Here is a 20,665-nt window from a genome sequence, read left to right as displayed (position 1 = left end):
TCATTGTATGCTCTGTATGAACAATTTAAAAATAGTTAAGCTCATTTATAGCTCTCATTATTTTATATTAACTAATATTTGAATTGATTCACAGCCCAAAACAATAAATACTTTGAAAAATGTGTTCTAAAGTAAGGAAAATGAAATAAACGTTCAATAATCTGTTAATTACTATTGATGTTAATCAAAATTAAGAATGAAATGTTCATACAAAAATGGCTGTTGTTCAAAAGCATCATTTTATACTCAGTATTAACTATTTTTAAAGAACTCTCATTATTTTCTGATCATATCTTCTTTGCTACTGTTCTTCCTCTTCCCTCACTTCCTCTTCTGCAGCTCCATACAGCGTACGGAACCTCAGCGATCCCTCCCTCACTCAGTATGAGCTGGACAGTAAGTCACTTGCCTTCCTGGTTCTTCTTGCTATTTTTTTCCTATTTCTCTTCCCAGTCCATAAAGCTGATACATGATTGTGTGTAATCCAGTACATGTCAAATCTTACTGAAGAGTTGAGAATATGCAGTCTAGATGTTTGGGCTAGCTGCTGTCAGCGGTCCTGTTCTCACTTTATGTCTAGAATTTAAGAGCTGCATCTGTTTTCTCTCTGCCGTTGATCTCTGCTGGAAGAGCAGTGTGTGAACTAAGTTTAGATAAGCAGACCGACCCATCTTTCAGGATGTGAGCTGACACAGTTTTCAGGAAAGCCTGAGTCAAAGTTTTGAAACAAAGATGGTTGAGAAAATGGCACATTTAATATAAAGTGAATCACGTTGTTTGTCTGCTTTAGTTTAATTATATCTTAATTTGTCATTTTTGAAGTAGATAAAACTTCAAACATTTGCCAACCATGTATTGAAGAAAAAACTACCATTTGTGATTTTTACTTTCTGTAGATCTTACGAAACACAAGCGCTATGAAATCAGAATGAGTGTCTATAATGCTGTTGGTGAGGGACAACTAGCTCACCACAGGAAGTCTTTGTTGGTGAAGCAGGTAAAAACCTTTATTACCTTTATGGAGTTATTCTTAGCTTACAAACAAAAAGGAGCAAAACTTCACCTCACATTAATGCATTTCCAAACAGTTCCCACTGCCCGCCCTCAAAATTGGTCATCCAATCAGCTACTGGCCACACAGTTTGATGTGACATGGGACCCGCCTCCGCTGGAGACTCAGAATGGAGATAGTTCAGGGTTATAAGGTCAGACTATGATGGACTAGTGCAAAATGCTTTTAGTGTGACTCCCATGTACATTTTCTGTATGATGGTAATCTGTTGACCTTCCATGTGCGATTTATTGTGGAGAAATCAGTGTCAGTAATTTGCTCTGTAACTTGATGAAATCTGTATGTAAAGGTCTTTTTAAAAGGTTGCGAAAATAAATGATGAGTCTTGGGAAATGTTTCCAAAGACATTTATAATTTTATAATGTAACCTTTTAAATAAGCAAGTAAAAAAAAATAGTATTATTATTATTTTGTCTGGGACACAAAAGTGCATGAAGCTAAAGAAACGCCCAAAACAGACATGCAGAACAATAATATGAGTGTCACTTTTGTTTTCTTCTTGCAGATTTCTTTTGGGAATATCAGCGGAAAAACGAGGACTGAGAAACTGCGGACTCTCTTCCTGCCGGAGGGAGGGGGTGAGCTCAAGAATCTAACGGGCTACACCACCTACATGATCAGTGTTGCTGCTTTCAACGCGGCCGGCGATGGGCCACGCAGCCTACCCGACCAGAGGAAGAACCCAACAAGCTGGTGAGGAAACTTTAGACAGTTCTGTCCTTACCGATCTTGTCCAGGACCTTCATGCATATCACAATAATTAACAATTGTAACATAAATTGTTCTAGGTCATTTGCTAAGGCATATGATGTGCCAAGATCGGAAGATCACTCTAACTGCTCTAGAGAGATAAAGCTGAATGGAGTCATTTTAATTTTAATAGCTATCTAAACTAACACAGGCATAAGACTGCAACGTATTTGATTTGTAAAAACATGGGCAGTCAATCAGAAGTTTGTAGTGATGGAAAGTATTTCAAATGATTTCATTATTTATGAACTTCTGGAATGTGAACCGCTGCTGACAACAGGCCAAAAAAATATTGAAAACTCCATAAGTTGTACTTTGCTTCTAAGTAAATCTGCTATGTGTGTTTGTTTGTGTGTCTAGAGTTTGGTCTGATGAAGCGTAGTAATTTCAGCCTTGTGGTTTACATTCGGCATGCCTGAGTTGGCTTACGGCTCTGAGCGTCTGTGGGACACAGTCTCCAGACTGTTCTCTCTTTCAGGAGGAGATGTTTCCCTGGAGTGAAATATGCTTCTCATTTGATGTTCACAGAAGTGACCGTTTTGTCTACTGATATTATAAAGTTGGCCGTGTTGAGCTTCAGTGTCAGAATGAGTTGATGGATGAAATAGGGTTCCAGGCTATTTCGCTATGTGTGGGCGTTTGGTTTTTCACTTTCTTTGCTTATAAAATTCAAGAAGGGGAAAGACGAGGAGCAAAGTAGTTTGAATAAAAGATATCCTGAAGCATTAAAATTGAATGGTGGAAACATACATTAGGTTTATTCTTTGTTTTTCTTATGAAGAAAAGATGATGGGATAAATTTGACAGAATCCACCACTAGTATAGACTGATTCACAAGCGAGTGATTCTTGTAAGCTGGTTCTTTTAAAGATTCAGTGAAAAAGACTCAAAAGTCATCGGCTTGAAACAACCTAGCAGATTAGTTTTTAAACATGCAACATGCATAGTTGCTGTTTTTTTTAAATCTTGATTAGTTTTTTTTTTTTTTTTTTTTTTTTTTAAATGGTTCAAAATCTTAATTCCAGGAAAGGGATTCAGGCAGACACGTTTAAACCATTGAGACTGTTGGTTGTGGTCTCTCCTGATTAGCAGATGCTCTCTCTTTCAGCTCCCAGTGCTCCCAGTTTCATCCATTTCAGTGAGCTAACCACCACCTCTGTCAACGTGTCGTGGGGCGAGCCTGTCTTCCCTAACGGCATCCTTGAGGGTTACAGACTTATCTATGAGCCCTGCATGCCTGTTGATGGTCAGTGCCTTTCCTTTTTTTGACTATAGGTTTCATGTATAACACAACACTTTTAGCTTCAAATTGCAAAGAGTTTAACTGATATATCCAGTTAGTAGTTACAGAATAGAGTTTATGTGTACTCTCTCTCTCTGTGTGTGTGTGTGTGTGTGTGTCTGTACTCTGTGTGAGTGCAGGGGTGTTGGACCTGGGAAGACACTTTCCTTCCAGAATTGTGCGAATATCAAATTGTGAATATTATAATCAGTCAGGCTCCCACAATTAACATTAGCCACACTTGCCAATGGTGGATTAATTGAAAAGATACTGTCCATAAATATTTAAGCTGCCTATTAATCCATATTTTTCATTAATTTTATTCTAAAAATATAATTTTTTAATTAATTTAACTGTTGTTTAAAATAATTTAGCTATTTTTCTGAATGAGAATTGAGAAATGAGAAAATTAATTTATTTTAATTTAGTAATTTCTTATGTGCTTTTGTCTTTTGTATTAGTTTTTGTTTAATAAAAGTTATTAAATTAAGTTGAACTTTTTCATCTAATATTTATATATTATTAATAGTTTTAATTAACATTAAAATAGTTAACACACTGTGGTTAAACTGTTCTCTGTTGAAACAGCACCTGTCACAACTCATTTTGGTGGCGTTTAGTGGCTTGGTCTTGACATATTTCTGGAGAAAACTTTAGGAGTCTTTAAAAGTTTACAATCAGCAGTTTATCATAATTTTTTTCTGCAGTTTATGCAGTTTTACAATAACTTAAATGCTACAAAAATTCTAAAATTACCTAAATTATCAAATTAAAGCCTAAATAAATTACTAGCCAAATTTTGAACTATGTAGCCAAAGCCATTTTGCTCGCATTCAGCTTGATGGGTGTTCATTTTGGACCTTGCAATCGTTATTCAGGGGCCAACAAAGGTGTTGAGATGAGATCTAAACCCACGTGTGAGAGTGTGTGTTGAGTTCCTGTTGCCTGAACTAAAAGTAGTGTGTCTGTCTAGAGTCCTCAGTGGCCTGTGTCGACTGTCTTCACTCCCCCTCCCCCCCAGGCGTCAGTAAGATCGTGACGGTGGACGTAAAGGGGAACGCCCCTCTGTGGCTGAAAATCAAAGACCTGGCGGATGGCGTCACATACAACTTCCGCATTCGCGCCAAAACCTTCACCTACGGTCCAGAGGTGGAGGCCAACATCACCACAGGACCCGGAGAAGGTCTGTCTGCATGCTTTCTCTGTCCCTCCGTACAATTACAGCCAAGCAAATTCAGCAACCCCATTGCTTTTTTGTAATCAGGAGCCCCGGGACCTCCTGGTGAGCCCTTCATCTCCCGATATGGCTCTGCCCTTACCATCCACTGGACCAATGGGGATCCCGGGCGAGCACCTATCACCCGCTATGTTATAGAGGCCAGGCCCTCGGGTGAGGTTATTTAAGATACAAATTAGCATTTTGCACATTGTGTGTGCACCATTTACTTTCCTCTTGTCTTTAACTTTCCTGTCATCTCTTTTTGTGTGTCTAAGAAGTGTCAAAATGACAAAACTAGAATAGAAATGGTCACATGTTCTGTGCATTTACACACGACCAGCTCATGATCCAGTGTTTCCAGTGTCTCAGAGGAGCTCAGTTTCTAGTGAATGCTGGTCCAAATATAAAACCCAAATAGATGTGGAACTGAAATAGGCTTAACTAAATTCAGTATATTTTAGTGAAAAATAACTCAATATTTTCTGTTTTAGAAGAGCTAAATCAAGACTTGTATTCATGGGAATGAGTAAACTTAAATCAAATATTAATTGTCTCTGACTTTAAGGCCCATGCTTAGCATGAGATCCATTTGTCCGAACATACCTCGACCAAATTCCATACGAATTCTCTCAAATAATGAAGAGTGATTCCATATGCCTCAGTCTGGGAAAAAAAGATGCTGACGGCAGCTTGTGTCCGATGAAGGAGATATATCGATGTGAGCGGTCCAAATGAATCAAAGCAGATCAGATTTCCTCAGTGACTGAGGAGAAGCTGTGCTCGATTGAGAAAAGAGTGAGTTCTGGGGGAGGAGCAGATGGGATTGATTTAAAGAACCATATATTAGTGTGATGTGTGCCAGGCCAACTTTGCATGCCGTTCATGTGCCGTAGAGGTGGAATATTATTTTCACACTCTGCCCTGGAGATCTAACCCTGTAATTTTTCTACCAGGCGTTCCACATGACACCTGCTCTACTTTTTCTCTCTCTTCACTGCTCCTAGAGGCACTTGGGGTTCTCTGTAGCACATTAAACACATTAGACAAAGCTGAAATGACATTTGATCATCTATGTTGTGATGAAATTAGTTTGTTGAGGTCTCATCTCTAGATTATTAGCTCTGACAGCTGCTACAGTGTTAAACACACCATCAAAAACTGTGCATTCTTAAAGGCATTGCAAATCCCTAAATAAAAATGAGGTAATTATTAACATTTTTCAAGCCCATGTTGTTTCAAACTTGTATACAGATTTAGAAAGACTTGAAGGTAAGTAAATAATGACATGGTTTTCATATTTGTTTGTGCTGTTTCTCTTAGGTGATCAGACTCATAGAACTATAAACTTTGCTACAATGAATCACTAGCTTTTTTTCTATATTAAATAAATGTTCCAGATGAAGGCTTGTGGGACATCTTAATCAAGGACATTCCCAAGGAAGTGACATCATATACCTTCAACATGGATATCTTGAAACAGGGAGTCAGCTATGACTTCCGGGTCATCGGGGTGAATGATTATGGGTACGGCTCTCCAAGCCAACCGTCACCATCCATATCAGGTTAGTTGAAACCTTCAGAGTGAAAATCAATCTGAAATCATACCAAAGTCAACTCTTCTGATAATATATATATATTTGTTTTTAATTCCAGCACAAAAAGTGTCTCCGTTCTATGAGGAATGGTGGTTTCTGGTGGTGGTTGCTCTGGTCGGCCTCATTTTCATCCTGCTTCTAGTTTTTATCCTCATCATCAGAGGCCAGAGCAAGAAATATGCTAAGAAATCGGACTCAAGTATGTGCCTATCTACCCATCCCTCCATCCACTTTATTGTTTTACCATTCTATCTGTCTGTTTGTGTGTGTGTGTGTATATGTTTATGTCAAAGAGACATTCAGGGAGAGGTGTGTGTGTGAATGAAACAGCAGTGTTGTTTCTGTGACATCATCAGTGTGGAATGTGTATAAATGTGTGGTCAGCATTACTGTAGTAAGAGCTGGCAGACCACAACAGTACTCAGGGGTGGGACAGTCATTTGGGTCACTAAACATATTAAACAAACTGAGAGAGCATGAGAGGCCCAGTTTTTGCTTCCACACAAAAACACACTCCATCACACCAATGCACAACACACACACATATGCACCATTCACACAACTCCACCTGCCAGCCCAGAACCAATTTATTTTAATGAGTGTGTTGAGCTCCAAAAATAGCAATAATTGTGAGATTATATGGTTTTGGAGGCATTGGGTAATTTTTTTATGATCGACCCCATAACAAAATTAATTTCTGTTTCAATTCATTTAGTAAGACCTAAAGCACAACCTTCATCAGATCAAAATTTCTATCATCTCAGTTTTGTTCCAAACTACATATGTCTAAATGATCTCTTAATATCTCCGTATCTCATCAATACAGGCAACAATTCCAACTGCAATGCACTGACACATGGAGAGATGGTCAGCCTGGACGAGAGCCGCTTCCCTGCCTTGGAACTGAACAATCGACGGCTGTCCGTCAAAAATTCCTTCTGCCGCAAAAATGGTGTCTATACCAGGTCAGTGGACGTTTCTCTCATTGATAGTTTTCAAGCTTTTTATGAGCATGTAGGTTTTGGTTTTTTTTTAATATGAGCATGAAGGTTTTCAAGCTGAAATATGTCAGCTACTGATTTTTTGTATTAAAAATGGAAAGGTCATAACAAAAATTTCTCAGTCTAAGTCAGCAATAGCTGCAATTTAATACGCTAATGTTCACCTGTCACTTTGCCCAGTAGCTTGGGTAATTTTATTTGAAGTTGTAAATTAATTATCATATGTGCTTATTTTGTATTTTGCACATAGAACTATTAAACTCCCATAAAGCTCCAACCATGTGGCAATTATAAGACCAAAATAGCCCCAAATATAGGAGCTTCTCATTCATCATGGAAAGACTGATGGGATTACCAAATGGCCCTACCTTCATAAAATCCTTCTTTCCATCATAAAACTAAATATAAAAATGTTCTGGTTTCCACTAATCAGAGCATTTCTCTCTGTCAAGTCACAGGCTAAGTGCAATAACAGATTCTGGTTCATGACCTCACCTATACTGCCACCGTTCTTTCTAAAGTGGGACTCTTTTAAAATAGATGCACAAAACATCTATTACTAAAATTATGCCTAATGAAAATAAGGATTGCGTGGTGTAGGTACTGCATTTGAAACTTGAAAATGTGAAATTTGAAAAATAATTTTTCTTTCTTTTATAAATTAGTAGTTATTTTTAAGTGAGCATTAAGTTGGGTAGAATTTAAATATTGAAATAAGTTATATTTTAAGAATAGGCAAGCAATCTCGTGAATAGGTGCTCACACCTATATCCAGACGCACCAGGTGTGTAGATCCATTCCCATTTGAGAAATCTGCCTTATTATCACTCCTTAGCTCTCAGCCTCTGCTCCTTTTCATCCTGGGTCACCTTGAGGAGGATCAAAGGTCCTCTGGTCTTTGAGGGGATGCCAGGATCTTTCCTCTGGCCACAGCTTGGGGGAGAGGTGTGGGAGGAATGTGCAGATGTAGTTCCACGGGCTTTGTTCTCTCCCAGGTCTACAGAGCCTGGGTTAGATTGTGGGCTCTCCGACTGAGAGGATCAGGAAAGTAAATGAAGAACCTCATGAAAATCTTAGAGAAGTGACAGGAGCATCAAGGTGGAAAGAATCGAAAACCGTTGATGTCTGCCCACTGCAGAGAGCTGGTTCAAGCACGCTGTCTTGCTATAATACACTCAATAGTTGTGACATTGCATAGCTCAAGTAACACAATACAGATAGCTTCTCTTCTCGGGATACTGGCAGGATTTAAAGACTGCCTGCTGAGATAGAGGACTGTGATTTGAGAAAAGCGGGTGTTTCTGTTAAGATTCTTCTGACTGGCTGTCATGGCATGTCTGCGGTTTGGGTACAGTGTACAGCATTTGTTTCCCATTGACCCAGTAGTTCACCCAAAAAATTCACATTTTGTCATCATTTCCATGCCCTTATTTTGTACCAGGCAATGACATTCTTTCTTCTGTAGATCACAAAATAAGATATTTTATGCTACTTTTTAGTGCCTTTTGCCTTGACCGTTCCCATTCACTTTTATTTTATGGAAAGAGAAGCCAGGAGATTCAAAATCTTCTGTGTATGTGTGTGTTAATGTTAATGGCAATACATAATTGAAATAGAAACATTAATAGAAACATTAAACATAAAGTAGGTGGCAGGTCATACAGCTGTAGAAAAAAAAAAAAAGTGACATTCAGCCAAGTATGGTGACCCATACTCAGAATTTGTGCTCTGCATTTAACCCATCCGAAGTGCACACACACAAAGCAGTGAACACACACCCGGAGCAGTGGGCAGCCATTTATGCTGCGGCGCCCAGGGAGCAGTTGGGGGTTCGGTGCCTTGCTCAAGGGCACCTCAGTCGTGGTATTGAAGGTGGAGAGAGAACTGTACATGCACTCCCCCCACCCACAATTCCTGCCGGCCCAGGACTTGAACTCACAACCTTTCGATTGGGAGTCCGACTCTCTAACCATTAGGCCACAAATTTTATGCATTTTCCAATAAATCTTTTTTTTTTTTAAATAAATAATCATAAAAAGTTAGATTACATATTGCTGATGCTGTAGCTGAATGGATCCTTCATATTTATGAATTTAGCAACTAGGTTTGTGTCGGCTCGGAATCGTGAATGCAGGTTTGAAATCAACAGTATTAATGAAGGAAAAGTGCGAACAACTTAGACACAAATAGACTGCAAACATCAGGCAAAACACAGGCGCTGTATGTAGAGTTTTTGGAAAACAAAAATAACACATACTCAGTATTTTTGTTATAGTAATAGAAATATTTCAGGTTTTCAGGCTGAAAACCGCAGTCAGTAAAAGAGGTTTTTATATTTTTAATAGCCGATGCATAATCTAGAATTCACAGGTTTTTTTTCTCTGAGCTGCTCTCCACTGCTGCATCACAGAGACTTAATTATGCAGAAACCCCTTGAAGCTGGCATCTTACAGTGGTCCCATGATGCTTATAAAGAATCGCCTCTCAATACAAACACACACTGTGCTTCATTCACCTAACAAAGACACAAGTGTCTGCAGATGGAACTACTGCCAAAAATATTCTAAAGATGCTTCATGCTTCACTCAGATATTGCTTTGTGGGTGTGGGTGGGTGGGTGTGTGTGTGTGTGTGTGTGTGTGGGTGTGTGTGTGTGTGTGTGTGTGTGTGTGGGTATGTGTGTGTGTGTGTGTGTGTGTGCGTGTGTGTGTGTGTGTAAGTAAGTAATATATTGAATGTAAGACATTTAGACAGTATTCATCCTGTGCTAAAAATGGTGCCGTGCCACATCTTTTGCTCAGGTCACCTCCTCGACCCAGTCCAGGCAGTCTGAACTACTCAGATGAGGATGTCAGCACCAAGTACAATGACCTGATCCCAGCAGAGAGCAGCAGTCTCACAGAGAAGCCCTCAGAGATCTCAGATTCACAGGTAACATGCATTCTGTCATGAGATGTTATCAGTCTGTGTGTGTGTGTGTGATATAGAAGGACAGTTCACCCACTAATTCTATCCTCAATTACTCACCCTCATTTCATTTCAAGAGGATTTAAAGCTTTAAAAAGGATGTAAAAGCATTGTGCATAAAGACTTTGATTTACAACTTTCATTGTACTTTTCTGATTATGGTGCTTTTGCCTCCTTTCTGAACTCTGAAAGCTTCAGTTTTTGTTTTCCTCAGAAGTTCTGAAAACAACATGAGGGTGAGTTGATAATGACACAATCTTCATTTTAGGCTAAACTGTCCCTTTAACCTCCAAGAAGGATTTCTAATGCTAAATCTAGTCACATTCATTTAGAACAGGACCTGTTGAAATTCCCTAATCACACACTTTTATTAGGACTAGGACTTGCTGTGCTGAAACTTTCTCAAAAGTAGGATACAGCCCTCCAGGAAAGGTCTGTAATACCCTACTTGAGATTGTTCCTGTCTTACGCATGGCTTCAATCCAGGTTGGGTCCTGTGGGTGGTTTTATTATCATGTCCAGAACATTCTGCTGCATCCTAGTTCATTCTCTCCAGACTTTGTGTTCTGAGGCACAGGTTGGAAAATCTGTGGTAGACTTGAGAAGAAAACAGTGTGCAACACACAGGAACTGTGATCAAACAAAATACATAAATACACAGAGAATAAAGTGTGAGAAACTGGAAGCTTTGGTTGGACTCTCTCCACATCTCTCAGTTGATTATAAAAAAAATACTGGGGTCACACTTTATTTTAGGGTCCAATTCTCACTATTAACTAACCATTAACTGTGACTTTTGTCTCAATTAACTCCTTATTTGCTGCTCATTAATAGTTTATAAGGTAGTTGTTAAGTTTAGGGCATTGGGTAGGATTATGGATGTCATGCATTATATGTACTTGTAAAGTAACTAATAAACAGCCAATATGTTAATAATAGACATGCTGATAAGCAACTAGTTATCAGTGTGAACTGGACCCTATACTAAAGTGTTACCAAATACTACTATAAAATATATTCCATAGCAGTATTTATATATATATATATATATAATTTCTTTCCTGTTATTATTACTAACAAAATTCAAATAAAATATACTTAATAGTGGGAAATAGTGTATTTCCCAAAGGATTTCAAGCATTTTGTTTCATTTAAATTGTTAATGTGCTATCACCATCACCCTGTCAGAACTCCCAAAATGCAGATCATGTCAAACAGAAGCTGTAAACTTTTCGTCTCCTCCTCGCCCTTCGCTGAAACCTCCTGCCACCACCTTCTAGACTGCTGGCATCCGGCCACCTGTGACTCGTGGTTGGAAACAGAGCATCTCCTGTTCCCCTTCTGCTCCTGCTAAAGTCTGGTGTCATCACCATCGGGCAGAGTGAGGAGAGAGGCTGGAATCTCTCTTTGAAGATTTATTGAGTGGATAACTCCAGGCTATTGCAGATCCATTGAGCTGTCTCCAAAAGAGCCAGAGCCGCCACAGAGATGTATAATGCAGTCATTGTTCAGGAACTCTTAAAGACAGCTCAAATTCATTTGGCAAGGCCAAAAACCTGAGCACCTAGCTGAGCCAGCTCTCCCTTTAAATTAACACATGGGACATGAATGAGATGTTGGACAGGTGTAATTCTCTAGTCATTTGAGTGTGTTGGACACAAAGTTTATTTAAATCTGGTATTGAGCTGCTTTTGTGTTTTTGGAAACGCTGGCGCTACAGCTGCAGTTAACAGCAGGGATTGTTAGGGCAGCTTTCCATGTCAAAGCATCTTTGTTTTAATTGGCTCTCTGATGATCATCCCAGCATCAACTCTGTGAGATTCTTCCCAGTGAGAGCCTGAAATAGCTCATGGAAAGTTTTTGCTTCTCGTCAGTTACTTGTATATCATAGTGAGCATTTACATTTAATTTGGAGAAAAGTGTGCATTTTGACAATATTTAATGTTTATTTTTTTTATTTTTTTAAATGGCATAACACTTCGGCTAGACCGTATATCAAGTATTAACAAAACTGTAGATTTGTACTGATTTTGCTGGTGATATAAAATCAAGCTACTTCTAATGTAATATGCTTCTTAAATTTGGTCTAACTTCTTAATCTCCTTTGTTTTGCACAATATGAACCTAAAGCATTAACTAGGTGAATTTAAAAGTGTTTTTTTTTTTTATTTATTTTTTTTTCTTTTACAAATAATTAAATATCATTAAACATAAGATTTGTAAAATGTAAAAAAAAAAAAAAAAAAAAAAACTTTTACTCTATTTTATTACTTGAAAACTTAAACTTTTTGAAACTTCTTTATTTATATGCAATTTGGAAATGATCCCTCTAACTGAGGGACAAATATCACCCTTTGAATTAATTTCAGAGCAAATACAGAATACTGTGTTAAAAAAAAATATATAAAAAATACTATACTGTTCAAAAGATTTGGGTTGATAAGATTTTTAATGTTTTTGAAAGAGGTTCACTGAGGCTGCATTTATTTGATCAAAAATACAGTAAAAGTGATAATATTGTTAAAATTGTAAATAAATGTTTTCTATTTTGATATATTTAAAATAGTAATTTATTCCTGTAATGGCAAAGCTGAATTTTCAGCAACATTACTCCAGTCTTCAGTGTCACATGATCCTTCAGACATCATTCTTATATGCTGATTTGCTGCACAATAAGAATTTCTTATAATTATTAAAGTTGAAAACACATATTTTTTTAGATTTGAATAGAAAGTTCAAAAGAACAGCATTTATTTGAAATATATATAAATATTGTTTAACATATGAATGTCTTTCAATGTGACACTGTCTAATAAAAGTACTTCTTAAAGACTTTTGAACGGTATAAAGATATCACGTTTGGCTATATTACTCAGCCCTAATAACAGTGCGTTTTTGTCTGTCCGATTACTTGCTGTGCTTAATAATCTAATGGATCGGTGCAATGGGAGACATAGAAACGTACAGACTCCTCCCCTTCAGTTAATCCATCCAGATCTGTGCTGCAATGGGATTTCTTCCTCTCCTGTTCTCCATCCGTCTCTGTAGAGATATGAGTGGGGGTGGGTTTATTTTGGCAGCCTTGAAACCTAAATCTAAAGGCCTGTGTTCAATTTCTAAGGCTTTTTTTTTTAGCAGATTAGACAGAAATATCACACATGTAATGGCTCTTTGGTGATGCACCAGCACTGTCGTCTGCTGCTGAAAGAAAACAGCCCATACTCTTGTGTAAAACATATTTAGACTCCATGTGTTTCTATCACAAGGTCAGGCGCAGTGTCTCTATTTAAATGTAGTTCCACAGAGAAAGGGAAGTTTCATACACGTTAAAGGGGTTTCTGTAGGGCAGGGTTCACACTGAAACCAGGATTTTCCGGGAGGGGACATCTTGCCCCACTTTCTCTCCCTGCAGGAGACAAAACATACGTGCCAAACAGCCAGTTCCAGTAAGATCACCGAGGAGTCATTAACCAGACCCATCACAATCTGTCATCAGCTTTTATTTTGTTATTATTGTTTGGGGTTTTGTTGAATATCTTGGCATATCCAGTTGTTTTGGAATTGTGTGGCCTGAAACTTATTTTAGTCCAACTTCATGAAGGCATGAATCACTATGGCCTTTAGTAAATAATATAATAAGCCATTATAATTTAGTATAATTCAGTACATTTTTATATGTATTTAATGAAGTATGCCGTTTCTTAAGTGTGTTTGTTTGAGTGAAACGACAGCACTGAATGTACCAACCAAGTGTTTTAAAAATTCTTCTTTACAGTTTTCCTGTCACATGTGTAAAAATCAGAAGCTGAACTGGTTTTAAGTTTCGTCTGGATTCTTCCTCCAGGTGGTTTAGCATAGCTCCCCTTTACAGCACTAATATCACGGCTGATGTGCTCTGATTTGATTATTTTCATCAAACAGATTTTTGTGGTATTTCAGTTTTCTGCTCTATGTTAAATGTAACACATTATACTATATGTTTTTTTTTTTTTGAAAAGAGCATTGGACTGAATGGAGGAGATAGAATAACAGAGGAGTGGATGAATGCAAACAAACATTTTTTGGAGGAGAGAACAGCTGTCACGTCCTGCATGTGTCAGCAGGGGAGGGCAGGAGTAGGTCACGGCACTCTGTGTCAACCGACATGTTTTGATGACCACACACACACACACACACACACACACACAGTGTGTCAGCATGCAGCTTTAGTTTTAGAGCTTGTCTTTGTTGTGAGGTCCCTTTGTTGTAGAAGCTAAAATCAGCACATGCTTAAGAATAGAGGCATAATGCTACAAAAATCCATGATCAATTCAATAATATTTTGTGCTTTTTACATGTGTGTGTATGTATGCATTTGATTAAATGTATGTATGATTAATATATGATAAAAATTAGATCTGATTTTAAGGGGATGTGGGGCTGGTTTGGGGGAAACTGCTTTCCTCTCCAGAATTGGAACAGAGGCATGTGTGTCACATATGTGTGTTACAATGATGATGGACCGGAGAGATCTGAGCATTGTTAGTCTCTTCACAATAACAGGGAAAGACAAAGAGAAATGTTGAACTTTTTTGCCAAAATATATATTTAATGTAGTAATCTTATCATCTATGTGTTTTGCAATAATTCAGTGAGAGGTAGAAGTGTAAGACAATTCTGTAGATTCCGTTTGTTTTCATTCATTTCACATTGTCACACGATGAAAGACTTCAAATGACAGTGTTTCTCTTTAACAGGGTGGATTAAACTTGATTCAATAAGTTGTATTATTATTATTATTATTATTATTATTATTATTATTATTATTATTATTATTATTATTATTAACATACTCAAATATTGCGTCAAACAATGGAGCAGTAGTCTAGATATTCAGAAAGATCAGAATCAATCCCTAAAAGTAGCATTTGGAAATTCCCAGATTGAATTTCTGACGGGGGATTGCAGAAAGTGGTGGTGAGGATAGATGAGTCTTCTTAAAACGATATGCAAACGCTAAAAGCCTGAGCTATGATGGTTCTTATTTTCATCTTTTTCCTCTCCAGTTGGCAATTGGCAGTTGCTTGGTACTTTAGCATTCATGTGTGGTAAACTTCATCAGCCAGCTCTAGAAGTGTGAGCCAGATACGCCAGAATGAGGAGAGCGAAGGTGTTGTAATAAATGTGGTGGTGGAAGACAAAGATTGATGGAGAGCAGATCCTTATACAGTTGGCCATTGTTCTCGTGCAGATAGCTGTCTCAGCAAAGAGTGTAGGAGGCTGCCATGAGGAACCTTCTCAAGATTGTTCCAAGAAATACATTAAAATGTCAAAGAAAGGGTTGAGAAGTATTCTCAACCTGCATTACCCTTACAAAAAATATAATGGTACCATCCTGCTGATCAAACTTTACAATGGTATACAGTAGGGACCAAAAGTCTTGATTTGTTTATTATTTTTATTTTTTATTAGAAAAAATAAAAAACTTATAGTTTAAGGCATACAATAGGAATATATATTTAAGTAAAAGAAAGACATTACGAATACTGAATGTTAATACTTTTTTTTATTGAATGTTTAACAAATTATTATTCTGATAATATGGGTTTGTTATGAAATAAATTGCATACAATTCTGATATTACAGTACTATTTTTGTAACGGTAATGCACCATTTTTAAAAAGAAGCCATTGTTTGTCCCGTGAAATATGACTTAGGGCCCATACTGCACTGCTTTAAACCCCATGTCTCTGTTTACCTCTAGGAGGCGCTTGTTTTCTCCTTTAAGACTGGGGGCCTCCATACTCTTCCAACTCAAATGGTGAGGATATGCATTGTGCGTTGAGTGACAGGAAGTCGCCTTTTAGTGCTTGTCCATTCCTATCCTCTCCATTAGGTTCATGAATACATGGTCAAAACCCTACCACATGGAAGCCATCGCTGGCTTCCCTAAACGCAGTGTGTGATTGGTACTAGAGGGTGAAGTGGTATGATCAATGAGGTTATTTTATAAATGATAGATAGAAGCCTTTTTGGTTCTTCCCTTTTTTTGCCTTTTCTTTTCTTGGGTAATTTATGACAGATTCAAAAGTAAGGTGTGTGGTCTGTTGCATTCCAAGGCTTCTTTCCTACAGTTAATAAAGCTTTGATGGTTTGTGGAAAGAAATATAGATTGCAAGAATAATCTCATAGAATAATTAATTGGATTTTGTTAATTTCATTAGGTTACCATCATGTCTGTTGTTTGATGAAACTAAATGAGCTCTTGCTAAACAAGTTCTAATGGTCTTGAGAGCTTGTCAGTGTCCCTTTAGATTATAAATACTGTAAAGATTTACAGTGTTTTACTAAACATTGAAGTGGTATCTTGACGTTTGTTTTACCTAGATGCAGTCATAATCGGATTAAATCAAATGTTTTGGGACCAGATTAATTAACTCAAATCAATCATTTTCACCAAACTCACACTTGTCAGCCATGTTTTCTGTTCTTTTAATCTTTAATTAACACCCATTTTAGTTCAAAAGAACAGCATCAACAAATGAAACTAATGCATTTTTCCTGACACACACTCTGAACTTTAGTGTCAAAGTGACAAATAATGATTATTTCTAGTGCAGTTTCTGATTCCGTGGATTGAGCCCGGACACCTACTCACATCATCCTTCCCTAAAATTGAGATTGTTGAAGTGATTCTGTCTCCATCACTCATTCTTTCTCTCTTTCTCAACCACCAGGGCAGTGACAGTGAATACGAGGTGGAACCCAGCCGCCAGAAGACGCATTCATTCGTCAACCACTACATCAGTGACCCCACCTACTACAACTCCTGGCGCAGACAGCAGAAGGGAATCTCCCGGGTGCAGGCCTACAACTATACCGAGTCGGAGTCCGGAGAACCCGAACCCTGTGCTCCTCCACCACCTCTACCCCCTCTACCCCCATTCCCCCCACAGCTCAGTTCCCCTACACCCCAGAGCCAGTCCCAGGCTGGCAGCCTTTTTAGACCCAAAGGCAGCCGGACTCCCACTCCTTCCCAGCAGAGCTCCAACTCACCCAGTCAGCACGGCACTCTTTATCGGCCCCCGAGCAGCTTGGCCCCAGGTTCCCGGGCCCCCATCGCTGGCTTCTCCTCCTTTGTTTGATTGAATGAAGATATCGGTACATGGAAAAACAAAACAAAGGCAAGGGATCGCTTACTTTCCCCAATGCCTGATCAAACTCACATCTATTGAAAAACATCAGCCCTGGATTTGTTGTGCTTTACGTGTCATTGCGAGCAGATTTGTATTTTTATATACTTTCTTTGATCACACATTTTGTTTTCTTTCATTTAGGTTTTTGTTTTGTTTCTCTGCTTGTGAGTTCAAAGCGTTTCACTCAAATTGAAAGATAATCACTTGGAAAGACATTTAAACGCGTCGGTGAGCTTCGTTTCTTTTGGTTTGAGGTTTTTTGTGCTGCTTGAACAAACTGCATGACTTTTATGTCATTCAAACAAATATTTTCGTTTGCTTTTTATTTAGATTTCATTGGTACTTTTGTTTTATTGCGTTCCACAAAAGAGTATTACACCAACACTGAGTCATGAATGCTGTACAAAGGCACTGACTCGTGAAAAAGAAATGGCTAGGGAGAAAATCTCAGCACTTGGACCACATCGAGAAAAATGCTAAATAGTGATTTGTACTGTGGTATTTTTTGTTCTTACACAGATGACAAAGTACTGCAGTGATTATGAGAGGTTAAAGTTCATTTAACTAGGGACTGTGCACTTAGCACATGTTTGAGTTGGAAAGCATCATTTACTGATGTCACAGGTCACTTTTCACCAGGCCTCTGAAAAGGCCAAATTAAGTGCTTCTCGCTAATCTGTGTTTTGAATGTTTTTCCGGAGGTGAAATGTAGATTGTTCGTAAAGTTGAACACAAGTATATTTTCCCTCGTGAAACTTATGGAAGGCCAAATATGTAAGAGTCTGATTCACTATGATATTATTATACTAGTGCTCTGAATTATTTCAGATTCAGAGTCATTTATGTTAGCAGCAGGTGTGTATGTGGGTATGTGGTGGGGGGTCATTTGTTGCTCCTTTTGATTTGACTCTATGATGTCATCCTGAGCTTCAGGTTGCACTTCCGCCGTGCAAACGGTAACGTCGGACACAAACGTCAGTAAACAGCAGCGGATATCAGATATTTGCCAGCATCTCAGGTGGAGCTGGATGTCAAACATACCCATCAAAGATTTCCTGTTCAAAAACCTCTCAGATTTTCCCTTTCCTGATCATCTGGCCAGACGTAACATCATAGAACCTGATGACATTTCAAAGATTGTGCAGCCAAGCAAATGTATTGTACCCGTGAACTTCAGATTTTTCTCCACATCGCTTTGACGCGGCTATTCAAAGTTACTGAAGATAAAAGAAAATGGACAAAGGGACCCAACACAGCCGCAGCAGAGAACTAAACGGCACTTGCGCAGCTTACTTGTGAGGTTAAATGATGTTGTTTGCTCTTTCTTTTCCGTGAAGTGATTTTACTGTCTGTATAAACAAGGTCAATCACATGCTCAGTCTGCCTGAACACAGTATATTCCTAAATAAATTATGTTTTCTGCAAACTTTACTGGTTTGAACATTGAAAATGGGTATTTGGCTGTGTGAGAAGTGAGCATTCAGGGGTCATGGATGACTAACATAAGAGAGGTAAATCTAAGTGAAACTGTCCTTAAGATTACATTAGCTGTTGAGACATAACCACAGATTCTATGACTACATCTTTACCAGAAGCAAAAAGCTATTTAAAGGTTCCATTTCTATATAGATCTGAGTTTTTGTCCTAACCAACCCTATTTTATTGGTTCTAGTTCAGCTGGTAAACCATAATAGCCACGTAAAGCTGGACCACCATTAGCTTTCCAATGAAACTGGTTGACAAAGTAAGTCTTGCTGGTTAAAAATGGACACTGTCATAATTTACTCATAATCGTGTTATTGCAAACCTGTATGAAATTCTTTCTTTTGCAGAACATTAAAGAAGGTATTTCGAAGAATGTTAGTAGCCAAGTTTCGATTTACAATAACGTTCATGTGGACAAAATAAATATAACGGAAGTCAATGGGAATCGAAACTCTTTGGTTTGTGTGGGCAAATTTGTAGTGGTAAACTTGTTGCACCTGGTTAAGACAGAGTCATTTGGCATTGAGAGCAACAGAGTTGGCCATATATATATAAAAAAATAAAAATAAAAAAAAAACACAACAAACACATTAATTCATCATTTTTGGATTAATTCCATGTGGACCACCTTCAGCGTAAGTAATGCTTCAGACAGATAAGGATAAATAGGCATAGAATTGATTAGAGTTGTTTATTTTTCAGGCTTAATTACAATTTTTATTGAACAAAGGAATTTATGAGTATTGGAACAGCTCTTTATTAATGGATTGAGTGACAGGTTTTGGAACACGATTGTGTTCCTGGGAGTTCCTAGAACATTTGTTGGATCTGGAACAACATTCAGGTCCAATAAACATATTCAACATCAAACATGTCTAACTGGACTAACCTTGGTCAAGTGATCAAGTTTGCTATTGCATATTTGCAAAAACATTTTTAACTTAGCCCTAATCCTAAAGTCTGCTAGGATTGTTGTTCTAGGACCAACAAGGATGTCCTACTTGGCAATATAACCATCACAGAATGTGTGTGATTATTTAATTCTTTCATGCATTATAGATGTTACAATGTGTGAAAATCCATCTTAACCCTTTGATGGACATACAGTACAGACCAAAAGTTTGGACACTCCTTCTCATTCAAAGAGTTTTCTTTATTTTCATGACTATGAAAATTGTAGATTCACACTGAAGGCATCAAAACTATGAATTAACACATGTGGAATTGTATATGGAATTATATACATAACAAAAAAGTGTGAAACAACTGAAAATATGTCATATTGTAGGTTCTTCAAAGTAGCCACCTTTTTCTTTGATTACTGCTTTGCACACTCTTGGCATTCTCTTGATGAGCTTCAAGAGGTAGTCACCTGAAATGGTCTTCCAACAGTCTTGAAGGAGTTCCCCGAGAGATGCTTAGCACTTGTTGGCCCTTTTGCCTTCTGTCTGCGGTCCAGCTTACCCCTAAACCATCTCGATTGGGTTCAGGTCCGGTGACTGTGGAGGCCAGGTCATCTGGCGCAGCACCCCATCACTCTCCTTCTTGGTCAAATAGCCCTTGATGCCTTCAGTGTGACTCTACAATTTTCATAGTCATGAAAATAAAATAAAAACTCTTTGAATGAGAAGGTGTGTCCAAACTTTTGGTCTGTACTGTATATGTGGCCTTTCACTCAAAGTTTTCCATCCTGTTGATCTCATTGGGTTAATGAGTGTCGATAAATTGGATCAGCAGACCTGTGAAATCCTGTTATGTTGGAAGCATCTGTTGCCTCCAGCCAGCAGTCAAACTGATCCCCTCAAGTTCAGAGAGAATAAAGCCAATCAGCCATGATTCAATTTATACTTTTCTGATTATCTTAAAAGAGAAGGAACATTTATTTTCCCATTTCCATTATTATTATTATTATTATTATTATTATTATTATTATTTAGCTCCTTTTATTTTGTGGTGACAACTGCAAAAATGGTATGAACTCTTTCCTCTTGCTTCTCCCTTTCCAAATCCCATTTTTTTCATCCTTATCATGGCAAGAATGACACAGTAACCCCTGTAATCAATGATGTCGTGGGCAGAACAGGACAGGAATGTGTTTAAATGGAGGGAGATTCCACAT

At 38.0% G+C, this 20,665-nt stretch overlaps 1 protein-coding gene across 3 annotated transcripts; it reads left to right on the top strand.

Annotated features, from left to right (window-relative positions):
- The first annotated feature begins 1,665 nt into the window (after positions 1 to 1,665).
- On the top strand, positions 1,666 to 18,487 carry LOC113056021 (protein sidekick-2-like). 3 transcript variants are annotated; one of them, XM_026222470.1, is made up of 10 exons: positions 1,666 to 1,765; positions 2,931 to 3,068; positions 4,126 to 4,287; positions 4,369 to 4,494; positions 5,721 to 5,885; positions 5,977 to 6,117; positions 6,745 to 6,883; positions 9,721 to 9,850; positions 15,630 to 15,686; positions 16,603 to 18,487. In XM_026222470.1, exons 1-10 carry the CDS (start codon positions 1,720 to 1,722, stop codon positions 17,008 to 17,010), a joined length of 1,512 nt encoding a protein of 503 aa, XP_026078255.1. In that variant the 5' UTR covers positions 1,666 to 1,719; the 3' UTR covers positions 17,011 to 18,487. The 3 variants fall into 3 exon arrangements, with proteins under 3 accessions (XP_026078255.1, XP_026078254.1, XP_026078256.1); XM_026222469.1 differs by having other exon boundaries at positions 4,078 to 4,287; XM_026222471.1 differs by lacking the exon at positions 15,630 to 15,686 and having other exon boundaries at positions 4,078 to 4,287.
- Positions 18,488 to 20,665: the final 2,178 nt, after the last annotated feature.

Source organism: Carassius auratus, chromosome 37, assembly GCF_003368295.1.
Source record: "Carassius auratus strain Wakin chromosome 37, ASM336829v1, whole genome shotgun sequence".
Classification (NCBI taxonomy): domain Eukaryota; kingdom Metazoa; phylum Chordata; class Actinopteri; order Cypriniformes; family Cyprinidae; genus Carassius; species Carassius auratus.
This window is presented reverse-complemented; position numbering and strand designations above follow the sequence as displayed.